Source organism: Armigeres subalbatus, chromosome 3 (assembly GCF_024139115.2).
Source record: "Armigeres subalbatus isolate Guangzhou_Male chromosome 3, GZ_Asu_2, whole genome shotgun sequence".
Lineage (NCBI taxonomy): Eukaryota > Metazoa > Arthropoda > Insecta > Diptera > Culicidae > Armigeres > Armigeres subalbatus.
The window spans coordinates 121,449,761-121,474,446 of NC_085141.1; the positions used below are offsets into that span (position 1 = coordinate 121,449,761).

The 24,686-nt window shown below is 44.2% G+C and overlaps 2 protein-coding genes across 10 annotated transcripts in view; both read left to right on the plus strand.

Moving 5' to 3' along the window:
• The window catches only part of LOC134227644 (methionine-R-sulfoxide reductase B1), a 28,417-nt gene extending 17,147 nt beyond the window's left edge, over positions 1–11,270 (plus strand). For 7 of the 9 annotated variants that reach the window (XM_062709282.1, XM_062709284.1, XM_062709280.1 and 4 more), the window contains 2 exons: positions 8,201–8,512; positions 10,501–11,270. In XM_062709282.1, the coding sequence (XP_062565266.1) occupies positions 8,201–8,512; positions 10,501–10,697 (509 nt within the window). In that variant the 3' untranslated portion in view covers positions 10,698–11,270. Of the gene's footprint in view, positions 1–8,113; positions 8,135–8,200; positions 8,513–10,500 lie in introns of those variants that run through there. The other 2 variants (XM_062709288.1, XM_062709281.1) reach the window with 2 other exon arrangements.
• A 10,768-nt stretch (positions 11,271–22,038) lies between these two features.
• Positions 22,039–24,384, plus strand: LOC134221944 (uncharacterized protein K02A2.6-like). The gene has a single exon (XM_062701110.1). The coding sequence runs from the start codon at positions 23,134–23,136 to the stop codon at positions 24,382–24,384; it is 1,251 nt and encodes a 416-aa protein (XP_062557094.1). The 5' UTR covers positions 22,039–23,133.
• The last annotated feature ends 302 nt before the right edge of the window (positions 24,385–24,686 follow it).

Sequence of the window (24,686 nt, forward strand, 5' to 3'; positions counted from 1 at the left end):
CATTGGGCCGAAATGGTCGTTTGGCCATTTAGTCCATTTGGTCGAAAATGTTATTTGGTCAAACGGGTGGATATTTTTGACCATATTACTCCTTCAGTCATTAACATTTGACCGTTGGACCAAATGACAGTTTCAGCGAAATTATTCTTTCTGTCAAACAACCATTTCGTACAAACGACATTACCGGCCTTATCACCTATTCGGCCAAACGACCATTTCAGCAAAACAACGTGTTAGGAAAGAGTGCTTTTTCGGCCAAACTACAAATTTGCGGTTCAAATTCAAAACAATCTCCTGCGGAAAATCAGAAAAAAAATCTGTGTAAATTTCGAAAAGTACTCAACACAAACTTTCCGTACATTTCCCGAACACTTCCTGCGAAACAATTTTTAAAATTCTGAAGAATTTCCCACGGCAATACCAATTTTTTTATTCTTTATGAAAAATTCTTCCTTTATAATTGCAATTTTTGCATTTATAAGAACTAAAATGTTTTCTGGATTTTTTTTCATTGCTTATTTTGCATTATTTATGAAAATATTATAATTGTTTATTGCTTACTTTTTTGGGAATTTCCTAGTTTTTATATGGAAATTTTTTATTTCTTTATCGGAATATAATGTTGCCATATTTCAAAGTAGTTGCCATGGGAAAACCGAAAATAATTTTCAAATTAATATTTTCGAAAAGCTCAGAGAATTTTCTGGAAAAGTTCATCAGATTTGCAGAAACAAATTTGACAAACGCCGGCCACCGCTTATTCTTGGACCGGTACACACCTCTAGTTCTATATCATTGCCTAAAATTGTACTTTTGGGTCATCTAGTTTTTAGAACCATAAAAAGGGGGAGGGTGCGGAGGGGGGGGTTTGCATGTACATTAAAGTATGACTATTCCCATTGATTCTAGTGAAAATTCTAAATAAAAACCTCCGAGATACATGGTTTTTAAAATTAACGGGTTAATTCATAGATTTTTTCAACATTTCAGATAATTCGAAATTTTGGATAGCTCGTTCCAACATTTTCAGCTGGCTACGAAATATGTTTCGGGTGCGTCAAAGTGAAGGCGAGCTTATCCGTAGGCACACATATTGAATACAGGTGGGGTAAGATTGGTCACGGGCGTAAGATGGGTCAGGGTCGTTTTTGAACAGCGTACACATTTAAACGCAAAGTTTATACCTTTGTTAGGAGAATATTTTGGTACTACATATTCTACAAACAAAGAAAACTTACGCATTCAAACAGATTATGGTCCAGTTTGTCCGCATCTCTTAAAAGACGATATCCAACAAATGTTTCCATGCCACTCTAATTAACATTAAATCAATGGAGCGTATACTTCAGAGAGGTTTTACTTTTTGGTGTGTTGTCATATCATGTCCAATGTGACTTGTCACTGGGGCACTTCAATTTCTACAAATCTTGCTCACGATATAAAAGAAAGCGTGATTTATGATCTGTGGAATGCGAAGCCGGAAATACTCTTATGCCGTACGCCCCCTCGTACATAGCACTCACTGACTAACCGTGCCGTAGCCATAGTTTGGTCCAGCTTATTTACTCTTAATTAAAAAAACCAAAACAATTCACATCAACCAATCAACTTATCAACGCAATCAACCAATGAACTTATCCTAGACCTACAAACACACCATCTATTTGCTTCAAAAGTGCAGCTGGCCGTTAAATAGATCCAACAGTGTGCATTAACCATTGATGGAGTGGAGCAGCATATCTACCTTTCAATACCTACCCAGCCAGAAACGAATTGAAGAATAAATCACCATCATTGGAAGGTGTGTGGGCCCTCAATTGGAACATCAATCAATTATGCTGGCTAAACGAGCCGGGCAATCCGTCTGTCAGATATTAAACTTCTGAATGAATAACCTACAAGCCAACAAACAGCGTGGTTGCATTGCTTCTGCATTTATTTTGTAGTTTTTTATACCGTGAAGCACCCTAATTTCGCGCACTTAAGATCTGACAAAGTTAAAACGTTCATTAAAAAACATATAGTGGCCTTTTGGAAACATTTGCTACTGCATCACGTAGTAGAAAGATTCTAGGTTCTCAAAAAAATGTGACTTGCAAATTTTGCTGCTATTAAAAAAAAAGGGATATGAATCCGAGACCGTTGTATGCTCCTTATATCGCGCAAAAAAATAGGATAGTTCCTAATTTCGCGCAAAAGTGTTCCTAACTTCGCTCACGTTTGGAATTGAAAATCGTTATTGATTTGATGAAATATAATCAATTAACCAATAGAAGCATGCATCCATTGATCAAAATATGCAGATAACGGTATCAGACAGCCGTCAGTGACCTATTTTTTAGTCGAAATGGTATGTGCCTATATTTCGACCCTGGAGCTTTGCTCTGATTTTACTTCATGAATTTTAGTTGACACAAGTCATAATTCCTAAAATATCGTTTTCTTCTGAAATATAAACCATATAAAGGCATTGTATGAGCAATGTTTACTGCCCCTATTCGCATAAGCGTCCCATGTCAGTTTTCTTCAACTTGAGAAATATGCCGTTGAACTTTTCAAACCCGTTTTACACGGAGAAATTAAAAAATTCTAATTAATCGATAAAACCAGCAATCTTTCTGAAAATTTGGCATGATATTCTTTATCTGTATACATTGCTATGGAACTATTAAATGGATCATAATTACATTGATGTTTTGTGCGAGAGTGTATCAAAATCTAGAATGTGACTGTTATGCGAATAAATAGCAAGATGGGACAACACAAGCGGTTTAGATTTTCAAATTTCTAGAACAAAGCCTATTATTTTATCAGCTTTTCTTAAAGATAAGTTCATTTACAGCTTATTTCTGAAATAAAATCAAAATCGCCCAAAATCGACATGGGACTCTTATGCGAATCGCGGCAGTTTAGCTGGTGTCTAAAAAAGTTTAAATTTTCGAGACGTCATGAAAGAAAGTCTTAAATTCCGCTATCTCTTACATAGGACATCTTCAAATATGTGTTTTATACAAGGCAACTTCAATATTATATACATTATCGAAAATGCTGCTGTAGTTTTATCTTAAGTTTAGCATCATTTTACACATCGCACATTTTAGCATCATTTTACACATCGGCTTTGATAGCTATTGCAGGCACTGATCTATAAGATTTTTCAAGTCAACATTAGTCGATGTCGGTGGTTATCCGCCTGAAAATTAGATAAAAAGCGTATGGGAATGAACTCTTCGGTTTCTTCGGTTCTTCTAGTGTAAAACTGTTCTGTGTATTATTATTGCTTTTGTTTCATTAGAATGTTGCTAATGAAACTACGCAACAACAATAAACGAAATTAGGCACCATAATTACTCTCATATACCGTCAACTGGGGGGAAGATGATCATTTTTAAGACAAAACATGCAATAACAATGTGTGTTTACATTTTAAATCGAAACAAATATTTTCAAAACATGTACTGCTATACGTTGCAATAATCAACAACTTTAGTTTTCTGAAATGCGTTCGCATTTATTAAAATAAATTAAATTATCACACATTTTTGAATAATCTGGTTTGGGGTGAAGTTGATCAAGACAGCTCTACTAAAACCATTATGACCTAGTAGTCAAAATACACTAGGTTATTTGTATGAATGTTGAATTTACTACGTAAAGAAGTCTAAGAAGTCAATATTTGAAACGAAAATAGCGTCATTTATGACTATCTCTCTCTTTCTTCCACAAAATACATTTTCATGATTATAATCGAAAAACTCGGATTTCTACCTAGCGGTAACATTACATGAACGGAGAATATTGTTGACTACCGTTTCTTAAAAAAATTTGGCACTTTTGACTGACACATCAACTGATCATCTTCACCTCAATGATCATCTTCCCCCCAGTTGACGGTACCTAATTTCGCGCACAAAGCGAAAGTCTACATAAACCCAAAATACATAAAATTTTACACTTTTCAATAGTAATGATGGATAAACATATCCAACAGAGCATAATGGATACAAATATTTCCAAAAAGTAGCCAGTTTTGTACAGGAAAATCATTTGTTTTCCTGGGTCATGTTCTTCGTCGCTGTGCTAAGCTCATGCAAATATGGCGGTCGATGGGAGGATCAAATTGAAATAATTTTATTTGGTGTACTAAACCAAGTTTGTTTTTCAAATTTTTTCGTGAAAAACATTCAAAAACAATGATATTTTGTAATCCTCCAGATTTTTCAATTTAGACTGGCACCTAAAAATTGAAAAATATAAATGATTTGATAATGCGCGAAGTTAGGGCGCGCGCGAAATTAGGGCACATCACGGTATATACAAACACTACTGGGAGATTGAAATATGAAGACAAGCGACATTTTTACACAGAATGATTAAGTTTGAAGATTAAAATTTCGATTCACAGTCTTTTGACGTAGGACTACGTCTGTGTTTTCTATATTGGGGTACACTTTACGATTGCGAAAATCGGGGACCGTCACGAAAATATGATAAACTTTAAACTTTAATATCTAAGCCGTTTCTCGATGGATTTTCATTTTTTTTTGACCATTCGATCAAGGACGAGTCAACGCTTCTTTGTATTTATTTGTAAATACTGATTTTCAACTATTTATTATCGATAATTGATGAAAAGTTTAGAAATAGGTAAACTAACCAATCACGTTCATGCATCACTAGCACAGACATCAAAAATCAATCACTTGCGGATTTGGATCTAATCCTCAGTTTGAACAAGGTTTCACGCAGAGCAGACGCATCAAAGCGATCGCTTCGGAGCGAACACAGCATCACGGAGGCGCTAATAACATTTTCAAAGGAAATCAATCGCATTGGTGGTGGTCCTCGATGTGTTGCTGCAGATCATTCAACCTCAACGAACCAGAATTTCATATGAAGAAAAGGTTGACTATAAAAATAGCACTGTTGCGATTCCGCATCGCCAGTGCCGATGCTGAAAATTGATTACAAATTGTGGTGTCAGTTAGTTGGAAACAGAGCATAAAATATTCATCTTCATGAAGCAACTTCGGTCCGAATTTTGACAAACATCGCATGAATATTCAAAACATAGAATGACATAGTCAGACGACTACTCCACGAATTCATTCATTCGACTGTCACTGAATGTGTTTACTATGTGCAGAAAAAACATAATTATCGTTGTTTATGTTGATGTTTACCGCTGAAAGTGCCTCGCGAATGAAAATCGGATTCAGTCCTTTGTGATAAATCACTTTACTTATTTGAAACGTGTTCAGATTTCAGATAATTTATCAATTTGTGAAATGTGCATAAATATTCAATGACTAATATTCAACTGAATATTGACTGTCCAGAGCCGACTATGAATGTGTCGGAAGTGAACTGACAAATGAAGAAAAATGGACTTCACTAAAAAAAATCGATTATTTTACACTCTGGTTGGAAAGGAACATTGGGAAAAAAAATTGATTCTTCTCAGGACCAACATTTTATAAAAAGAGAGATGAAAATTGCGAAAAAAGACTGTTTCGGTGGCATCGGGTTTGGCGTGGTAGTTTGGTTGCTGTTAGTGATTCCATCCATTAAAATTCACTACATCATCTCCCTCCGACGCGCTATCAAATTCGCTATTTACGATTGAGTTTTACACTTTGAAGAAAGTTTATTTCGGATAGTCGGATCAACCTTCTTTTGTATACAATCAATGAAGACGCCATCTCAGTGGAAACTATCTACAGCAACCACCCATCGGTGAACGTCGCTCGGACAGACAGATGCCGAAAGAAAATGTTTTGTAATATGAAGAAACTTCGTTCTGAGTCAAACTTCTGTTGTCATTCCTCGCAACAATCTTGTGAAAAAGTTTCATAGGATTCTTAGAATTTATTATTCTCCGAACGGTCCGTTGTCTGGGGAAACCCGATCGAAATGGCTCGCGCGCGCCGAAAAGCAGCTTTCTTATATCTAATGAAGTAATTTCATTAGTCCCGCCCCTTCATTAATCGTTATGAGTGCACATTATATTTACAACCATATCAGCTCACAAAGGGGCGGGGCTAACGGACTTAATTTATTGAATACAAGAAAGCTGCTTTCTAGCGCGCGCGAGCCATTTTGATAGGGATTTCGCAGAGAGCGGTTAAATAAGATTTTACGCAGAGCCGACGCAGCGGAGCGAACACAGCAGCACGAAGGCGCTCTGATAGTATTTTCAAAGGAAAATCATCGAATTGGTGGTGGAAGTCTGCGTTGGTGGTCGTCATTCAACCTCAACAAACCAGCATTTTATGTGAAGAAAGAGTTGATTACAAAATGACGTCTGTTTCGATCCCGTGCGATGCAGTGGCGATGCTGAAAATTTATTCCAAATGGTGGCGTCTTAGCGAAAACTCATCGAGTGGTCGTCGAACAATAACAACACGAAGTGGAATTCTAACCCTAACGTTTCGACAAGCATTGGGTTGCAGTTAGTTATTGGAAACGTGCATTGGGGACACAAAATTGGTCCTTCTCAGGACCAGCATCTTCTGAACAGAAAGGGTTGATTGCAAAATGGACTGTTTCGGTGGAATTGGCGTTTGGCGTGATAGTTCGGTTGCTGTAAGCGATTCCATTCATTCGAACAAATTTGTTGCGTTGTCACTCACCGACGCGCGCTTTTCATTCTGCTATCGAAGAAAAACCTTCTGTTTATTAAACTACCCTTGTGTAAAATAATGGTACTGTAAAGAACCGATATTTTTCAAATAATGGAGCTTTTCAATCCTCAACTACAACAAAACATAATCAAAATCTTGTGAGGAAATTCCATTTGACTGCTACTGACGCCATCCATTTGAACAAACTCATTGCATCATCTCCCTCCGAAGTGCGCTTGTGGTTGTGCTACCAAAGGGCAACTTTCTGTCGTTGCCAAACGATGGTAACCCGAAAAAAATCGATATCATTTCTAATGACTAACGAAACAAAACCAAAGAATCTTGGCAGAAAATTTCACTTTCCGTCGACGACGGCCAAATCGATGAAGACGCCACCTTAGTGAAAAATGTCGTTTAGCTGCCTTAGTTTTTCAAATGGCGCATTATTAAAACAACAAATCTTTCCAAAATCGTCATTGTCGTTTAAACAGCCGAACAGTCTGTTTGTCTGGGTAAACAATTTTCCTAGCGGTCAAAACCTCTTCTTGGATAAATAGTTTAAGTCCTGAAAAGGACTGTTTGTAATTTATTCTTGAAGTCCTGCTCACGTTGCCACCAGCGCTATAGAAAACGATGCATGTACGCTTCCATCGCGGGCGGAAGTCGAACGTTGCAAATTAATATATTTGTGTTTTGTTTCGCGCCACCTCCGATTCTGCGTATTTTTTTCCTTTCGTCCGGACATTTGTGAGCATAATGTCTCTAGGATTCTGATGATATCCACTGAAAGATAGACGAATGCCTTCAGTGGCGATGCGGCCGATGAGTCGTTCCTTTTCCACGGCTGGTTCATCCAACTGGGAGCTACCTTCAGTTTCTTGATTCGGTTGACCTCCGAGCAGTTTGCACAATGCTAATAAATTTACACAAATTATGATGAAAAATACCCTCCATTTCGTATAGCTACGTAGTCATACGTCACCTTTGCGTACAACCCGATTGGGCTGCACCTTTGAGTTTTTGAAAGAGATTTATAGTATAGCCGAATTTGAGAAAATTTGAAATAATTTTATAAATTACTAGCTGATTTTTTTTTGCAGATTAGATTAGAAATTCAATAAACAATCAAAATATTACCTTTTCCGGGATCAATTCGAGAAAAACATTTTTATCATGAACAATTAAATAAATATATGTACAATGTAGAGAACCAAAAGTCTAACCCGGTATGGTGAAGAGTTTTCTAGATGTTCCAATAAGTATATGTTCACCTATATATCAATTTCATTGATGTCGTTATACACCGCTCAATTGTATAATAATGAAAATCCATACCTACCTATGTTATTATATCAAAGTCGCTTTCAATGCGTTTTACAGATACTGGCCCTCGATTCCAATTTAACAATAAACAATGAGAACTAAACAGTTCAAAGCCAAATCATGCAGTTTTCAAAAGCCGTAAAAATCTGGTAGACGGAACCAATCCAATCGCGTAAAAAGCGACTTTGGTATTTGACGAAATGCTGCAACATAACTTATGAGTAATGTCACTCTCCGGCATGTTTATATTGCAGATAGTAAGAAGCCTCCCGGTGCCGAAGCTCCCGGCCAAGGCGAACACGACACCATGAGCGTGGAGAACAAGGCCGAACTGCTCGCCAAACTTAGCCCGCTGCAGTACCACGTGACGCAGGAGGCCGGCACCGAGCGACCCTTCACTGGAAAGTACAACAAATTCTACGAGCAGGGAACCTACGTCTGTGTGGTATGCTACCAGGAGCTGTTCAGCTCGGACACGAAATACGACTCCGGTTGCGGTTGGCCGGCCTTCAATGATGTGCTCGACAAGGGCAAGGTGACGCTGCACGCCGACGCTAGTCTAGCCGGTAAGCTATCAGTGGAGCGATGTTGTGTGTTTGTGTCTTTTCGTGTTTTGTTGCGAGGATGCGAGAGATGTTCGTAGTGAGCTTAGTTAAATACTGATGCTAGCGAATGGGTGATAACGTTTGGGTTACTCGTTGTTTGCATGATTTATCTAATTATTTTAAGCAATCTTTTTTTAGGTTATACAATATAATTTTGTGACTAATAGAAGCTACTCTCAAGGTTAAATGAAATAATGATTATCACCCATCACTCATAATTCATATCTAAATCATTGGGTAACAGAAATTTGACAACGCAAGTGACAATTTTATTTCGTAGGTCGTCGAACTGAACTATCGAAAATCATAACTAGCGCCTTATGAATCTTCGACTGATTATTTCACCAACAGTGTTTCATTTACGCCTGCCATGTTTCAAGTCCAGTCAGTCTGTCGCACTTTACTTGTTTTTAAATGATAATCATCGGTCATAAGGCAACCCTTTGGAATACATAAGACGTTTGATTTGAAACTCTTATGCCCATTCACTCAGGTCAAGACTGTTTAATTACAGTAGCCTAGATTTCACGATGAATCAAGAACTATTGACAAAATTGTAATGTTGTAATAATATGTTGTCGTCACTGTTTAAATGCATAATATATTTTTCAAATGCATACTAAATCATCACTGACTGAGCTCAAGCTCGTGATCAATCAATGTACCAATAATCCTGGTTGTCATTTTGGAAAACCGAGTGTTGGTGTCCATCGACTCGGTTCGCTAAATCAGGACAATGTTTGTATGTGTGTACAGTCATCCTTTGTCATCAAACTAATCAACAGCAATATATCTACCAGCTTCACATTTTATTTCATTTCAGCTATTCATTTAAATCATATTGCTATGTCAAAGAACAATAACGTTCGTTTCGCACAATCATTGATTGTATTACCTAATAGTATCTTTACAGCTTTCGATGTCACTTCGCTTTTATCAATTATCGCAAAGTCGCACTTCATCGCGCACTTCATGACACGCATTTTTATCTCTTCTGCTCGTTCTTATTGGTTTGGAATAAGGCATTTTATGAGACAGATCGAAACAGCTGTTTTTCTCGTGTTTATCTACTTTGACAATTATTAGTGGAAGCCCGTTTGTTTGTTAATTTCACGCTGAACATTCCGATGGGTCCCATCATCAATTCTGCCTGTTTTACTTTTCGTCTACCAGGGTTTTAAAACAAAGTTTTTCATACGATTCTTAAAACGTGTCGTTAGATTATTCATAGCATTGCATTCTAAGCATTAAATGCTGAAGAAAACACGAATGAAAAGTAAAACGTTACAAACATTATTTTGTGTTCGGACCTAACGGAATGTTCACGCAGAATCATACAAAAACAAAACACTATAAGTAAATAATCGGGCCACCACGAAACGTCTCATAAAATGCCTTATTGTGTTGATATTTTGTTAAGTGAGTTGGCTTAGTTTATTTTCCATAGATTTATGATAAAATATTATTTATCATATAGATGCTTGGATATTTATTTAGAGAAAAACGGTACCGGTGTCGGTTCTAATAAAGTGTTGTTTCTCTTTTTCTTTCTCTCTTCTCTTTTATTCTCACATGCAAAATTGATTATCAATTAAAACAATTACTTCCAATTCAATTATCTCGGCGAATCGTTACTATCGGCTGAACGCTCGTATCGCGCTCTACCTTGTACATGGGATTCATTTCCCACTGATGGGCGACGAAATTGAATCACGTTCGAAATCGTTTTCATCGTTGATTTTATTATTTTTATTGTTTACATACTAATTGGAAATATATTTTTTGCTTTTTCATCATCTCAACATCTGTTACGTTCTTCACACATTCATCGCTTTAATTTATTCAAAATTCTCAAACTACCAAAACCACGAACAATTTTTCACGTTTATTTTTATTCTTTAAAATCCCCCTCAAATCCCAAATAATCTGCTTAACACACTCACACTAAGGTGGCAATCTCCTATTGTTAATTACACAACCAGGCCGCGTGCGGACCGAGGTCAGGTGCTCCAAATGTAGCGCCCACATGGGCCACGTGTTCGAAGATGGACCGGCGCCGACGCGCAAAAGGTATTGTATAAACTCGGCGTCCATAGAATTCATGCCGGCGGGATCGGAACGCAAGGATCCGCCAAAGTCTAGTTAGGAGCCTAGGAACTAAACACAGCATTGTGACGAGAATCGGAAGCGATGATGGACATCTGTAGACGCTAGTCGCGTTTGTATGATAAACTGATGCGTATAAAGTGTCAAATACAAGTTCTACCAATGATGGAAAGTCGAACTAATTGAGCAAAACAGTTGAATGATAATTATATCAACATTGCATTCTCACTGAAAACCGTTTAAAACAGTTGTGCAGTTCATCTCATACTTCAACAATTGCCATTTTTATGTTATTTAGTGTTGTATAGGTTTTCTTAAATACTGAAGCAATTTCTTCAACCTTGTGTTATAAATCAGATAACTTAAGAGCTGTACAGATTTATCCCGTTCCTCAATGTATATTTAGCGACACTCGTACACTTTTTCAATGCGATCAATATCGAGACCCATTGTAGTTATTTATTGAAATATTGTAAAGATTATCAGAATGATTAACAAACCGAACTTACGGTCGAAAGTGGCAAGCAATGGTAAAATCAATATTCAGCTATTTGGCAAGCTTATCCAACAAATTTTAAGGAAAACGAACATTGATAATAAATAACCAAATTAATTCCTGTGATAGTTGCCTTGATTAATAGAGAAAATCCTTATATTTAATGTCAAACGAATGATGTGATGTGAACTATATTTCCATTGTTAGGTAAATACAACATTCTACTTCATGTTAAACAGTATTATAACCGGCAAGAGTGACTGAAGTAGACGGAACCGAACGGAGAATACTCGCGGAGGAACGATTGATTAATAGAGATATAATAATACTTGAAAGGGTTTCTTTTTTTTTCTTCCTAAGCAATGGAGGGGAATCTGCTCAACAGACATCCTGGGTTGTCCAGGAAGTGCGGGGTTAAGGACCACCTCCAACAGCAAACGAGGGAGGCAGGACTACATCCCCGACTTGCTAAACCGTTTCCATTGCCGCCAAGCCCATAGTCCCTTCGGTACAACCAAAAAGTAATGCTTCAAAGGGGGGCCAGTGCACAACGCACCATCGAGGTTAGCTGCGTGTCCTTGCAGCACCGAACATCGTTTTTTTAGAACACCATGGTATCGTGCCAGCGCATTGCCGGCTTTCCAGGTGGCCTTACCACGCCCTATGTCCTCGGAAGGTGGGAAGGGTCGACTTCGCGCCTGCTTCCCTCTGCACGACTGGTATCAAGAATGATGATGCCGCGTGCACCCCAAATTGACCTCTCTGCGTTAGGGTCTATTCGCCAACACACAGAGGGACTTGCCGACGCCTGCCCCAGCCTTGACGAGGATCCCTTTCTGTCCTCATGCTCGGTACCCGCCCGGTTGACCGACGCCGCGAAAGCGACGATACCATGTTGTTCTTCGCAAGGCCACTTGTTCGATAAAAGGATCGAGTTCGACCACAGAGCATGATCACCGGTATGATCCATGAAGCCGACTCCGATCCCTTGGACCACCTCTTATTTGCGCCTGAACTAGCCATCCTTGAGTCCACGCGCCACCTTCTGTGTAGCTCCGAGACGATTTGGTCGATAGCCGATAAAACGGCGTTCCAGCCAACTTCATCTTTACACATCCTCCGAACTAGGTTGTCCGAATTATTGTCCAGACCACATGTGGCAAGCATGTGGTCACGCATTGCGCGAAAACGTGAGCACACGAACAACACGTGTTCGGCCGTTTCCTCTAAACCTGCGCACACCAAACACTCGGGCGAGGCCGAGCAAGCCAGCTGCGTTACCTGCACTGTGATTTTGCAGCACGCTGGGCACTGAGAACCCCCATGGGGTGCTTGCTGTGCACAGCTTTGCTGGAACAAATATAACAATTGGGAGGGTTCGTGCAGCATTGTGCCTTATGTCCCTCCAATCCGCAGCGTTGGCAGAAATTGCTTCTGTCAGGGCCTTTGCAGTCCCATTGCTTGTGCCCCGGTTCCAGGCACTTGAAGCAAACTTCGGGTTGCTCGTATATGCCCACACGGCATACCGACCATCCCACCTTGACGCTCCCTAACTTGACTACCTTGGAGGCGTCCGCTGCAGATAGCCGAACCAATGCTAGCTGCGTCCCTGCCGGACCTTTCCGTAGCCGAACGGCTGCGGTGGGCGTCTCCACTTCACACTGTCGCCGCAGTGCCGTGACGAGCTCTTCGACTTCGGTGATCTCGTCCAGGTCTTTAACCCCTAGATTCACCTCCGTCGTGAGTGCCCTCACCTTGACCATCTCGCCTAGGACTTCCTCCGCCAACTTCTTGTAGGCGGCGCCCTTTGGTGAGACGCCCCGCTTCAGCTCGAGGATCATCTCGCCCATCCGGGTACGTCTTATTCGACGTACGTCGGCGCCGAGTTCACCGAGCTTGACGTCACTCCTCATCGCCTTCAAGACGTCCGAGTACTTAGCCTCGTCCGTTTTGATGACTAGGGCATCGCCCCTGGAGCGATTGGCGCCTACCCTAGACTTCTTGCTACCCTCATTCGCCTGGGCCTTCTCTTCGGCCCTTGACGTCTTCGGTTTCCTCTTGTTCTTGACCAGAGTCCAGGAGGCGTCATCCCTCTCTATTTCCCTGGTCTGGTGCGGCTGAGAGCTCTCAGCTTGCCGTAACTCCTTACCACCGTCTTTCCTGGGTGGACGGACCTTTTCAGGTCCTTCCGCCTCTGGTTCTGGAGGTACCTGGCCGGGGTTCAGCTTCCCAGCCCCACTACCCTTGTTCGGGGTAGTAACCCTCCGCGCTTTGGAGCGGCCCCCAGGGAGCTCATCCCCTGGAGACTGTCTCCCCCGTTTTTGTGTCTGCTCCGTTGGAGCACTCACCCCCGACGTGCCGGCGAATACTTGAGCCTCAGTCTGGGTAGACTTTGGCACCACCGTCTTCGCTGGCACGCCCTCGGTCGATTCGATCTTGCCCGAGTCCGCGAATCCTTGAACCTCAGTCTGGGTAGACCTCGACTCCACGGATTTCACGGGTTTAGACTTGGCCGTCCCGACCGCCCTCTCCAGCTTGGCGTCCAACATCGACTTTCGAAGTTTCAGCAAGCTCCTCTTGAGGTCCTTACTGATATTATGCTTCAATGACGCAAAGTCGATGATGGCGTTCAGCTGTTCCGTCGCCACCTCGAAGGCCGAAAGCCCATCGCGTTTGCGGTTCATCGCCTCCACAAGCCATGGGCCGTCAATAACCTCTACCGGCGTTTTTTTAGGCGAGATGAGGGTTAAGTGACCCACGCTGGCGCTGCGCACTGAGCTGCCGACTATTGCCTCTGGCCTCCTAGGCGGAGACCTGAAAACCCCACCTCTTGCGAAGGGGTTGTCGCCTACCACTAATTGAAGAATTGACTTGGTTTTCCATTTTGGTCCCACGAGTTGCTCGGGAAAAGAGGTCCACCACGCCAGAGCCCAGCATGACGCGGTAAGGGACAATTACTGTGGAGGGTGCCCAGGTACCCCACAGGCTCCGTTAAAGGCTTAGCTCATTATTTCACCCCCCTGGCCATGCATCCCCTCGGCACGGGTCGCTTAACGCCTTGGGATTAGGGGTTAGGGATGATTAGGTCTAACTCGCAGTGGCCATGGGGAGGGGTCGTCAAGCCCTTGGACAAAGTCCCTGCTGCCCCTTGTGTGAGTCTGACTTGTGTGCTCACCTCTATCATGCCATGTGAGTCTGACTTGTGTGCTCACCCTTCTGATGCCATGTGGGTCTGACTTGAATGCCCACCTTTATCATGCCATGTGAGTCTGACTTGGATGCTCACCTCTTTCATTCGGTTCGCGCTAACACATACTACTCTAGTCATTCGACCTAACTCTCGCTCTGGCATCCCTTATGGGACATTTTACTTAGGTTCCCACTTCTGACATACCATGTGGGTCTGACTTGGGTGCTCACCTCGCTCATACCATATGAGACTAGCTCAACTCAAGCATACCGTGTGAGACTGATTTTTGTGCTCATTCCTTTCATGCCATGTGAGACTTACTTGGATGCTCACCCACACTCCTCTGTCACGCCGCGGGGTACCAGTAGTCAAAGGAACCAACATTCCTACGCTACTTCCAGCACGGCGTGTGCAGTCCATGCATACACCTATTCATTCACACTTCTGCCATGCTTCGAGGTGACGATCTCGGTTGCCACCCGCTGCGCTATTACCTCTGCATGGGCAGACCGCGTTCGGAACTCCGGATTCTCCAATCACAAGTTAGTACTGCTTGTCGATTGCTGCTCGGCGCGCTAGATTCCCTGCAAGCTGCAGGCAATCTGAGTGACTGCAGTCGAGACTGCATTCCACTTCTCCACCACTTGACACAACCTCTGGATAAGGTTATCCGGAGTTGTGTCCCGGCCTCAAACGTCTAGCATTGCTCTTCTTTCGACGTCGAAGAGAGGACATACGAACAATATGTGCCACGTAGCTTAAAACACTCCTCATCTTCCCAGATGACCAGCCCGACTGGCATCATACTCGCTATCACGCAGGATACATCGTGCGATACCGTGCGGTAGGCCACTCTAAGACACATCAAGCGGTATGTGCTCTCCAGTTTCTGCAGGTAACTGGTTACCCCCAGTGCTTTTGCCCAGGACGGGCCGCCGTACCTAAGGATAGATACGGCAAAGCCTGCCAGTAGCCTACGTCTACTGGCGCACACCTTGGAGCTGTTGGACATCACCCTCGATAATGCCGCCACAGCAGTGGAAGCCTTCTTGCACGCATATTCGACACGGCTGCCGAAGGTAAGCTTGTCGTCTATGATGACCCCAAGAATCTTCAGACTCCGTTTTTAAGTGATCGCGACGTCTCCCACGTGAACAACTGCATGTTGTGCCTACTTACGGTTATTGACGATAACCACCTCCGTCTTATGTTGAGCGAGCTCAAGGCCTCTCGCACTCATTCAGTCCGCCATAGTGCTGATCGCGTGTTCTGCGGTTAGTTCTACTTCGGGGATTGACTCCTCGTAGACCTCTAGGGTTACATCGTCAGCAAAGCCGACGATCTTCACACCAGGAGGGAACTTTAGCTTCAGAACCCCGTCATATAACAGGTTCCATATTACCGGGCCCAGGATTGACCCTTGCGGGACTCCTGAGGTAATGGGAACACTTCTGACCGGCATCGGTCTCGTATAGCAGCACACGGTTCTGGAAGTAGCTTTCCAAGATCCGGTACAGTCCCACCGGCAGGCTAAGCCGGTGTAACGAGAGCGCGATGGCATCCCAGCTTGCGCTATTGAATGCGTTCTTCACGTCCAGTGTCACCAACGCACAGTATCGAATTACTCGCCTTTTCCGTTGGATCTCTACCTCTCCAGTCTTTAGCACTGAGTTGATAGCGTCCACCCTGGACTTACCCTTCCGAAAACCAAACTGGTTGCTCGACAGGTCATCCGTACCCTCTGCGTACGGGGTGAGCCTGTTGAGGATGATCCTCTCGAGCAGTTTACCCGTCGTGTCGATCAGGCAAATTGGTCTGTACGCCGATGGGTCACCCGGAGGCTTCCAGCCTTCGGCAGCAGTACCAACTTCTGCCTTTTCCATCTCTCAGGGAAACAACACTCATCCAGGCATCTCTGCATAGCTAGCCTGAACATGTTCGGGTTCGCTATGATCGCTGCCTTGAGTGCACTGTTTGGAACTCCATCGGGGCCTGGAGCTTTGTTCATCGCAAGGGTGTTAGCCACTGCGAGTAACTCTTCGTTCGTCACCGTAGCCACCATTTCGGCCACACTCCCAGCGCCTTGCAACGCAGGAGGAGGCCAGGGACTTGTGGCTCGGGATGGGAAGAGTACTTCGATAGTCCTCGCCAACCGGTCCGGTGACAGTTCGGGGGGTGAAGAGCCCCCTTTGTCTTGGCCATAACGATCCTATAGGCGCCACCCCACGGATTCGCGTTAGCACTCTCGCACAGGTTCGCGAAGCACGCTCTCTTGCTGCTCTTAATGGCCTTGTTAAGGGCCAGTCTCGCAGCTCGAAACACTTCACGGCGGACCGCTCTTTCCTCATCGGTGCGGGCTCGTTGCGTCCTACGTCTACCCTTGAGGCAGGCTGATCGTAGGGCTGCAATTTCGGCACTCTTCCACCCACAGAGCTGACAGGGATCACCCGCCCTCGGATGCTGCACACCATAGTTGATCTTGAAGCGAATTGCTAAGTGATCACTATGGGTGTAGCCCTCATCTACCCTCCCTCGTAGCAGCTGCAATAGAACACACCATTGATCTTGGCTACCGCGACACTCTCCGCGGAGGAGTGTACAACCTCTTGAACCGGGTACCTTCCCGTTGTGCAGATTGCCGCCGACCTAGACCCGTCCGCCACCCAGTTGCCATTGTCGGCAGGGACGTTGTACGGGTCGGACAGGAGGGCGACATCGGTCCTCGACTCCGAGACCGACTGCCACAGCAGTTGCTGGGCAGACGCACAGTGGTTCAGGTTCAGCTGTGTTACTTGCACGGCTTTTTCCTATTGGCATCTCCGAAGGGACACGCAGGCCCGCCCATAGCATGGTTCCGGGTCTACTTCTTACTGGCGCAGATGAGGCACTTAGGTGCCTTGTCGCATTTCTGCGCCTTGTGTCCCTCCTCGCTACAGCGACGGCACATATTGCTTCGGTCTGGGCCCTTGCAGTGAGCGCCGTCACCCAAGACCTCCTGGGCAAGCTTTTTGTACACTACACCGCTGGATTGCGCGCCACGCTTCAGTACCAAGATCATTTCACCGTTCTTGATATGTCTCACGCTGCGCACATCCTGACCCATGGCCGATAGGCTATCGGCCGCTCGCAGCGATTTGAGGACATCGGCATACTTGTCCTTGTCGGTTTTCACCAGCAAGGCCTCGCCTCTGTCCCTCACCTTCTTCGCAGGTCGAGGGGTGTTCGACTTCCGCACCCTACTGACCAGCTGCCAAGGATTTGCATCCCCTTGGGCGGATACCAATGGCTGACTGGGGCCAGCTTGTGGCTCAGCAACTTGAGCCTGTTTGGTGCCTTTCACCTTGGGAAAACGCCCTTCAGGCTTCGGTGCACCATCCAGACGACGTTTTGCCTTTATGGTAGCGCGTCTGGACCGCTTCGAGTTTTGCGTTTTCTTGCCCTCGCTGGCCGTAAGGGCGGAGTCGGTCGCCTATTTGGCCGCAGTAACACCGCTAGGGGATGAGAGGGCCTTAGTTTGGATACCTTTGGCTACCTTCTCTGCTGCCGCTACACGCCTTGCGACGCGAACAGCTTACCGAAGCACCAGCAGGCTGTGTTTAAGCTCCTTTTCGGTGTTCTGCTTACCGCTTATGAACTCGATGATGTCATCGAGTTTCTCGGCTACCACCCGTATCCCTCATTAGGCGTGCAAGCAGGGCTACTCCCCACCACCACTGGAGACTCTTCGGTACTGCAGGTTGCAGCAACCGTCACTCCGCTCTCCCCCTCTCTAATAGGGGATCTCGCTAGACCCCTTTTATCAAAGGGGTCCACCACCCCCATCTCCAAAGATTTTTGCCTTTCAAGACTCATTGCTATATGGATCCCCTTGCGGCTGCCGCCGAATTCTACTGGAGTAGTCGCCTTTAGTGATCCCATGGTTATCTTAGGGTGGTTCAAAAAATTGATTTTGCTCCACAGTGTTCATCTGATTCTTTACCATGTTCTGAGTCTCCTCTGAAAATTTGAGCTCATTTGGATCAAAACTGATTTAGCACAAGCCGTTTCAAGTTTGCATGCAAATTAGTATGGGGAAAATTATTTTTTCGTTGTACTGGTAATGACGCTTCCCCATCAGGCGCAGGTTAAAAGAAAACCTACATAGCTAAAAGGAATACCGTGGACCCCCGGTAATATGACCGCTTTTAATCTGAACACTTTTTAATTTGAACCCCGTTCGTTTGAACATCGTTCAAATTAAAAATGGTTCAAACGTCATTTAACACGTGGAATCGAGAAAAGAAAAATGGAACATCGTGAAACGGAATGCAGAATCAAAACAAACCAGCCAAGAGAGCAGCCAGAAACCAGTTTTTCTGATGCAAATAGAGTAACCAGAAGTTCAAATTAAAAATGAACCCCGTTAATTTGAATGAGGTACCGTTCAAATTATCGGGGGTCCACGGTACTTACTCAACAGCTTTCACTCAGTGAAAACCGCATCTCAATTAATCGTTCCAATAATTAGTAATCGAATTTAATCCATACCGTGGTTTTTTGGAGCTAATTGCATAACTCATCAACAGGCAATATTGCTGCTCGTGGCGCGAAAGATAGCACACACAAATTCAGGCTACTATGTTGCACTGCACTTTTCAGTGATGCCCTCAAAGAAGTTTAATGATCATGACTAAAGATTCGCAATCTGTCTTAAAATCGATTACTAATTATGGGGAAGCGTCATTACCAGTACAACGAAAAAATAATTTTCCCCATACTAATTTGCATGCAAACTTGAAACGGCTTGTGCTAAATCAGTTTCAATCCAGAAGAATCAGAAAAGCACTGTGGAGCAAAATTGATTTTTTGAACCACCCTATTATCTATGCTTGCCTTGCGGCAAGCAGGGAAGCCATGCGAGGGTTGACACTTGCGTGTTCAGAGCCAGATCAGGAAAGGGCATCTGAACCTACTCCCACCCAGTACGCAAAACTGGATGGCAGGATTTGGCAGCGTGCTAGAAGGTCCGCCATGGTTTTATGGGACGGAAGACAGCCCAGCCATTAGCCCACTCGCCGTTTCGAGTCGGTGTCACCCGGCCCTACTAAGAGAGTAGAATGTCAGACTGCCAGCCCTCGCTTCACAATATTACAATATACTATACACATAGCCATGACGTGCTTGTCAGAACCATAATTGAGACCTTACTGGCGTCAGCCTCAATGCGCTACCGCGCTCCCTCGTTCGTAGCTCATTTAGCCGACTGGTCATGTCAACTAGTGTTGACCGACCATCGTTTCCAGTGGGTACCGCGCGGAGGCGAACTACACTGCCCACCACGTACCGTCCGCCATCTGCACCGCAGCACTTTCCTTTCGAAAACTCCAAGTGCGCATTGGTCCTCCAAGAGCATCGTCCGTCTCATGTCCGTAGAAGACTACCGATCTAATGAGCGTTTTGTAGATTGTCTGTTTGGTACGGCGGCGAACTCTATTCGATCGGAGCGTCTTGCGGAGTCCAAAGTACGTACGATTTCCAGCCACTAATGCGTCTCCGAATTTCTCTGCTGGTATCGATTTCGTCACCACCGACGCAAACTCGCGGTGGGTGGCTCACATTGTCTTGAACCTTTTCCTATCATGTACATCGCCTTCGACGTGTTGATGATTAGTCCGATCCGCTTAGCTTCCCTCTTCAGTCTGATGTAGGCTTCCTCCATCTTCTCAAAGTTACGTGCCATAATATCTTTGTCGTCGGCGAAGCCAAATAGACGGTCTTATTGAAAATTGTACCACTTGTGTTAATCCCTGCTCTTCGTATTACCCCTTCCAAAGCGATGTTGAATAGCAGACACGAAAGACCATCACCTTGCCGTAACCCTCTGCGGGTTTCGAAGGGACTCGAGAATGCCCCTGAAACGGCTATCCTTTGCGGACGATCTGAAGATATTTCTTCGCATCTGCTCAATAGCCGATTGCCAATCCCTCCAAAACCAGATCACTGTGTTTGCCAACTGGTGTACTCTGAACCGACTTGTGGTCAATCCGGCGAAATGTTCGGTAATTACTTTTACACGAAAGAAGGAGCCGATCCGGTTTAGTTACTCTCTTCTCGACACGACCATTAACCGAGTGCATTGCGTGAAAGATTTGGGAGTTCTTCTGGATTCGCAACTTACATTTACCCAGCACATATCCTTTGTCGTCGATAAAGCGGCCAGAACGCTTGGCTTTGTGTTCAGGGTGGCGAAAAATTTCACCGACGTACATTGCTTGAAGGCACTCTACTGCTCTCTCGTCCGGTCGACGTTGGAATACTGCTCGGTGGTCTGGTGTCCTTACTACAACAACGGATCGGAACGCATCGAATCAATACAACGCCGCTTTGTTCGTTTTGCATTACGCAAACTACCATGGAGAGATCCATTTCGCCTCCCTAGTTACGAGGATCGCTGCCAGTTGATCGACCTTCTTGCGTTGCGTATCCGTAGGGACTTAAGCAGAACACTGACCGTCGCTGACATTATACAAGGAAAGATCGATTGTCCAGACATTCTGCAACAAATTAACCTTAACGTGCAACATCGGCCATTGCGGAATAGCATAATGTTGAGACTTCCCCTTCGCCGCACCCTATGGTCTGGGCAATACACTGAACGGGCTACAGAGAGTTTTTAATAGGGTGGCATTAGTATTTGACTACCACTTGACAAGAGATGCGCTTCGCCGTAGTTTTGTAAATGTTTTTCGTCGTAGTAGCTGACGCGCATATGCTAGATAAGTGTATTTAAGTCCCATGACAAGTTGATTTTTCGGTGTGTTTTTACTGTTTTGTTAATTAGTTATTATTGTAATGACCATACTAGTTTTAAATCATCATTAGGGTTACGAACAATCTGTTGATGTACACCATAAATAAATAAATAAATAATGAAACTCGAGGGCCCTCCTTAGTCGTGCGGTAAGACGCGCGGCTACAAAGGAAGACCATGCTGAGGGTGGCTGGGTTCGATTCCCGCTGCCGGTCTAGGCAATTTTCGGTTTGGAAATTGTCTCGACTTCCCTGGGCATAAAAATATCATCGTGCTAGCCTCATGATATACGAATGCAAAAATGGTAACCTGGCTTAGAAACCTCGCAGTTAATAACTGTGGAAATGCTTAATGAACACTAAGCTGCGAGGCGGCTCTGTTCCAGTGTGGGGATGTAATGCCAATAAGAAGAAGAAGAAGAAGAAGAAGAAATAATGGAACTCGAACTACGCATATTACCCGACCCATCGTCGCTTTGATCAACCGTGTCAGTTTATCCGGCAATCCGTGTTCGTCCATTAGCTGCCATAGCTGGTCCCAATCGATTCTATCATATGCGGCTTTGAAGTGAATAGATGAACAGATGATGTGTATGCACGTTGTATTCACGGCATTTCTGCAGTACTTGCCGAATGGCGAACACCTGGTCCGTGGTGGAGCGTTCGCCCATAAAACCAGCCCCACGAACTCCCGCAATAGGAGGTCGTCAGTTGCATTCTAACAAAAATTCCGCTTGAGGCCCTTTCAAAACATTTTAACAACAGCCACTACACCGGATGGTTTAATTGCAATATTTCCATTATCAGGCGACAGGTGGTGTTGCTGCGTGTTTGTATCAATGTAATATTGTATATATACTAGTGACATCTGCTGTTCGATATTGTAAGCTTTCAATGTTCCTTCCACACACACGAGGTGGAGAACAGTCTTGAAGAAATTGAAAGTATAAAGCTAGAATTTAGTATGGAGGTTGTTCCATCCCAGCAATTAAATGTGTAATTTTGAATCGTAGCAATCACTGACTGTGATGAGGGGAAAAGAAAATTCATTCGATGTGTAACCGTCAACAAGAATAAATGTAATTGTTAATTCTCTACAAATTGTATTCAATTTCCTGCAAGTAGAAGAACACATCAATTGCCGACGAGGAAAGTTCTGGAATTTTCAAGAGCTCCAGAACTGAACCTGAAGGATGGCGACAACAAACAGCAACGATCAACTCCAAGAAGCGATTCTGCAGATGACCCAGCTTCTCCAGCGGTTAGCCGTTCATCAAGCAACGAACCCAGAGCAAGTATTAGAGTCATTGTCAACGAACATCAGCGAGTTCAATTTTGATCCGGAGAATGGCACCACTTTTGAAAAATGGTTCGCCCGCTATACGGATTTGTTTGAAAGCGACGCACGAAATCTTGATGACGCAGCAAAAGTACGGCTTCTACTCCGGAAGTTGGACACTGCTTCTCATAGTCGCTACGTCAACTACATCCTTCCAAAGCTTCCAAAAGACGTCACGTTTGCCGATACCGTTACGACACTCAAGAAAATCTTCGGCAAGCAGACGTCCGTGTTTCACAAGCGCTACCAGTGTCTGCAGCTATTGAAAACCGAATCGGATGATATCATCAGTTACGGAGGCAAAGTCAACAGGGCGTGTGAGGAATTCGAGTTTCAAGATTTAAAAATCGATCATTTCAAGTGTTTGATTTTCGTTTGCGGTCTCAAAGCACCGAGGTACGCAGACATCAGAGCGAGACTTCTTTCTCGCATCGAAAGTGAAACGGTACAAGCACCAGTGACGATTCAAACTTTAATTGACGAATTCCAGCGGCTCAAGTCAGACACTACAATGATCGAACATCCATCAAGTTTGAAAAACTCGGTCCACAAAATTTCAGAGAAGAAACCAAACAATATGCAACGTCCACTGAAAAACGAAAACAAGTCAGGACCTCGTACACCCTGCTGGCAGTGCGGTCAGATGCTATGTTCGCGACTGCATGTTTTCTGACCATCTCTGCAAGGTGTGCAATCGCGTAGGTCATAAAGAAGGCTACTGTGGCTGCATGAAAAAGTCTTCAAGAGATTGTTCAACTCAATCCCGAGAAAAGAAGCAGTTTCAGAAGAAGAAGACGGGTTTCAAATCACAATCTAGAGGAATTTTCGTAAATCATATCGCAAACACCACTGGCAAGCGCAAGTATGTGACTATCATCATCAACGACGTCGCTATTTCGCTCCAACTAGATTCAGCAAGTGATATCACAGTTATTTCCAAGACAACGTGGCAACAACTTGGACGACCAAAGCTTTATCCACCATCAGTTCAAGCATCCAACGCATCCGGCGGATCACTCGCTCTCAAAGGCGAATTTAATTGTAAAATCACTCTCAACGGTATGGTCAAACGTGGCCAGTGTTTCGTGACGTCATCACCGGATCTCAACGTTCTGGGCATTGATTGGATTGACACATTCAACCTGTGGTCAATTCCCTTCGATAAGCTCTGCAACCAAGTTGCAACAGTCTCCACACCGTGTTCCGATGAAGTAACAGCTCAGCTTCAAGCCGAACATCCGGCGGTTTTCAATCAATCGTTGGGTCACTGCAATAAAACAAAGGTAAAGCTATTCCTCAAGCCTAACGCTAAGCCCGTTTTCTGTTCGAAGCGACCAGTTCCGTTCAACACGATATCACTGGTGGATGAAGAGCTGACCCGTCTTCAGTCCCTAGGAATCATCACGCCGATTGATTTCTCGGAGTGGGCCGCTCCGATTGTAGCAGTACGCAAGCCAAACGGTAAAGTTCGTATCTGTGCGGATTATTCCACCGGACTCAACGAACCGCTGGAGGGCAACCACTACCCTCTACCTACGCCGGAGGAAATTTTTGCCCAGCTCAATGGAAGCGTCGTATTCAGCATCATCGATCTCTCCGACGCGTACCTGCAGGTGGAAGTAGATGAAGAATCAAAAAAGCTTCTCACCATAAACACACATAGAGGATTCTTTCAGTTCAACCGCCTGGCACCAGGGGTGAAGTCGGCACCTGGGGCGTTTCAAAGATTAGTCGATAGCATGATTGCTGACATTCCCGGTGTTAGAACGTTTATAGACGATGCTATAGTATTTGGTCCAAATTGGGAAGCTCACAAGGCGTCGTTAGACATGCTATTGCAGCGTCTGGAAGAATATGGATTCCACGTCAAGCTGGAAAATGCCGGTTCTTTCAAACAGAAATCAGCTACTTAGGTCACATCGCCGATCGCAACGGCATTCGTCCGGATCCAGAGAAGATCCAAGCCATCGCCTCCATTCCTGCACCAACCAACGTATCCGAGCTGCGATCGTTTCTAGGAGCCGTAAACTTCTACGGCAGATTCGTTCGCAACATCCATGAGCTACGGCATCCGCACGACATGCTACTCAAGAAAAATGCGAAATGGCAGTGGAATTCCGATTGTCAAAAATCTTTTGAACGATTCAAGCAAGTTCTGCAGTCCGATATGTTGCTGACGCACTATGATCCAAAACTACCAATCATCGTAGCAGCG

Bases quoted from the DNA above. Each gene is read 5' to 3' on its own strand.
- LOC134221944 (XM_062701110.1), top strand. From the start codon at position 23,134: ATGTTTTCTGACCATCTCTGCAAGGTGTGCAATCGCGTAGGTCATAAA.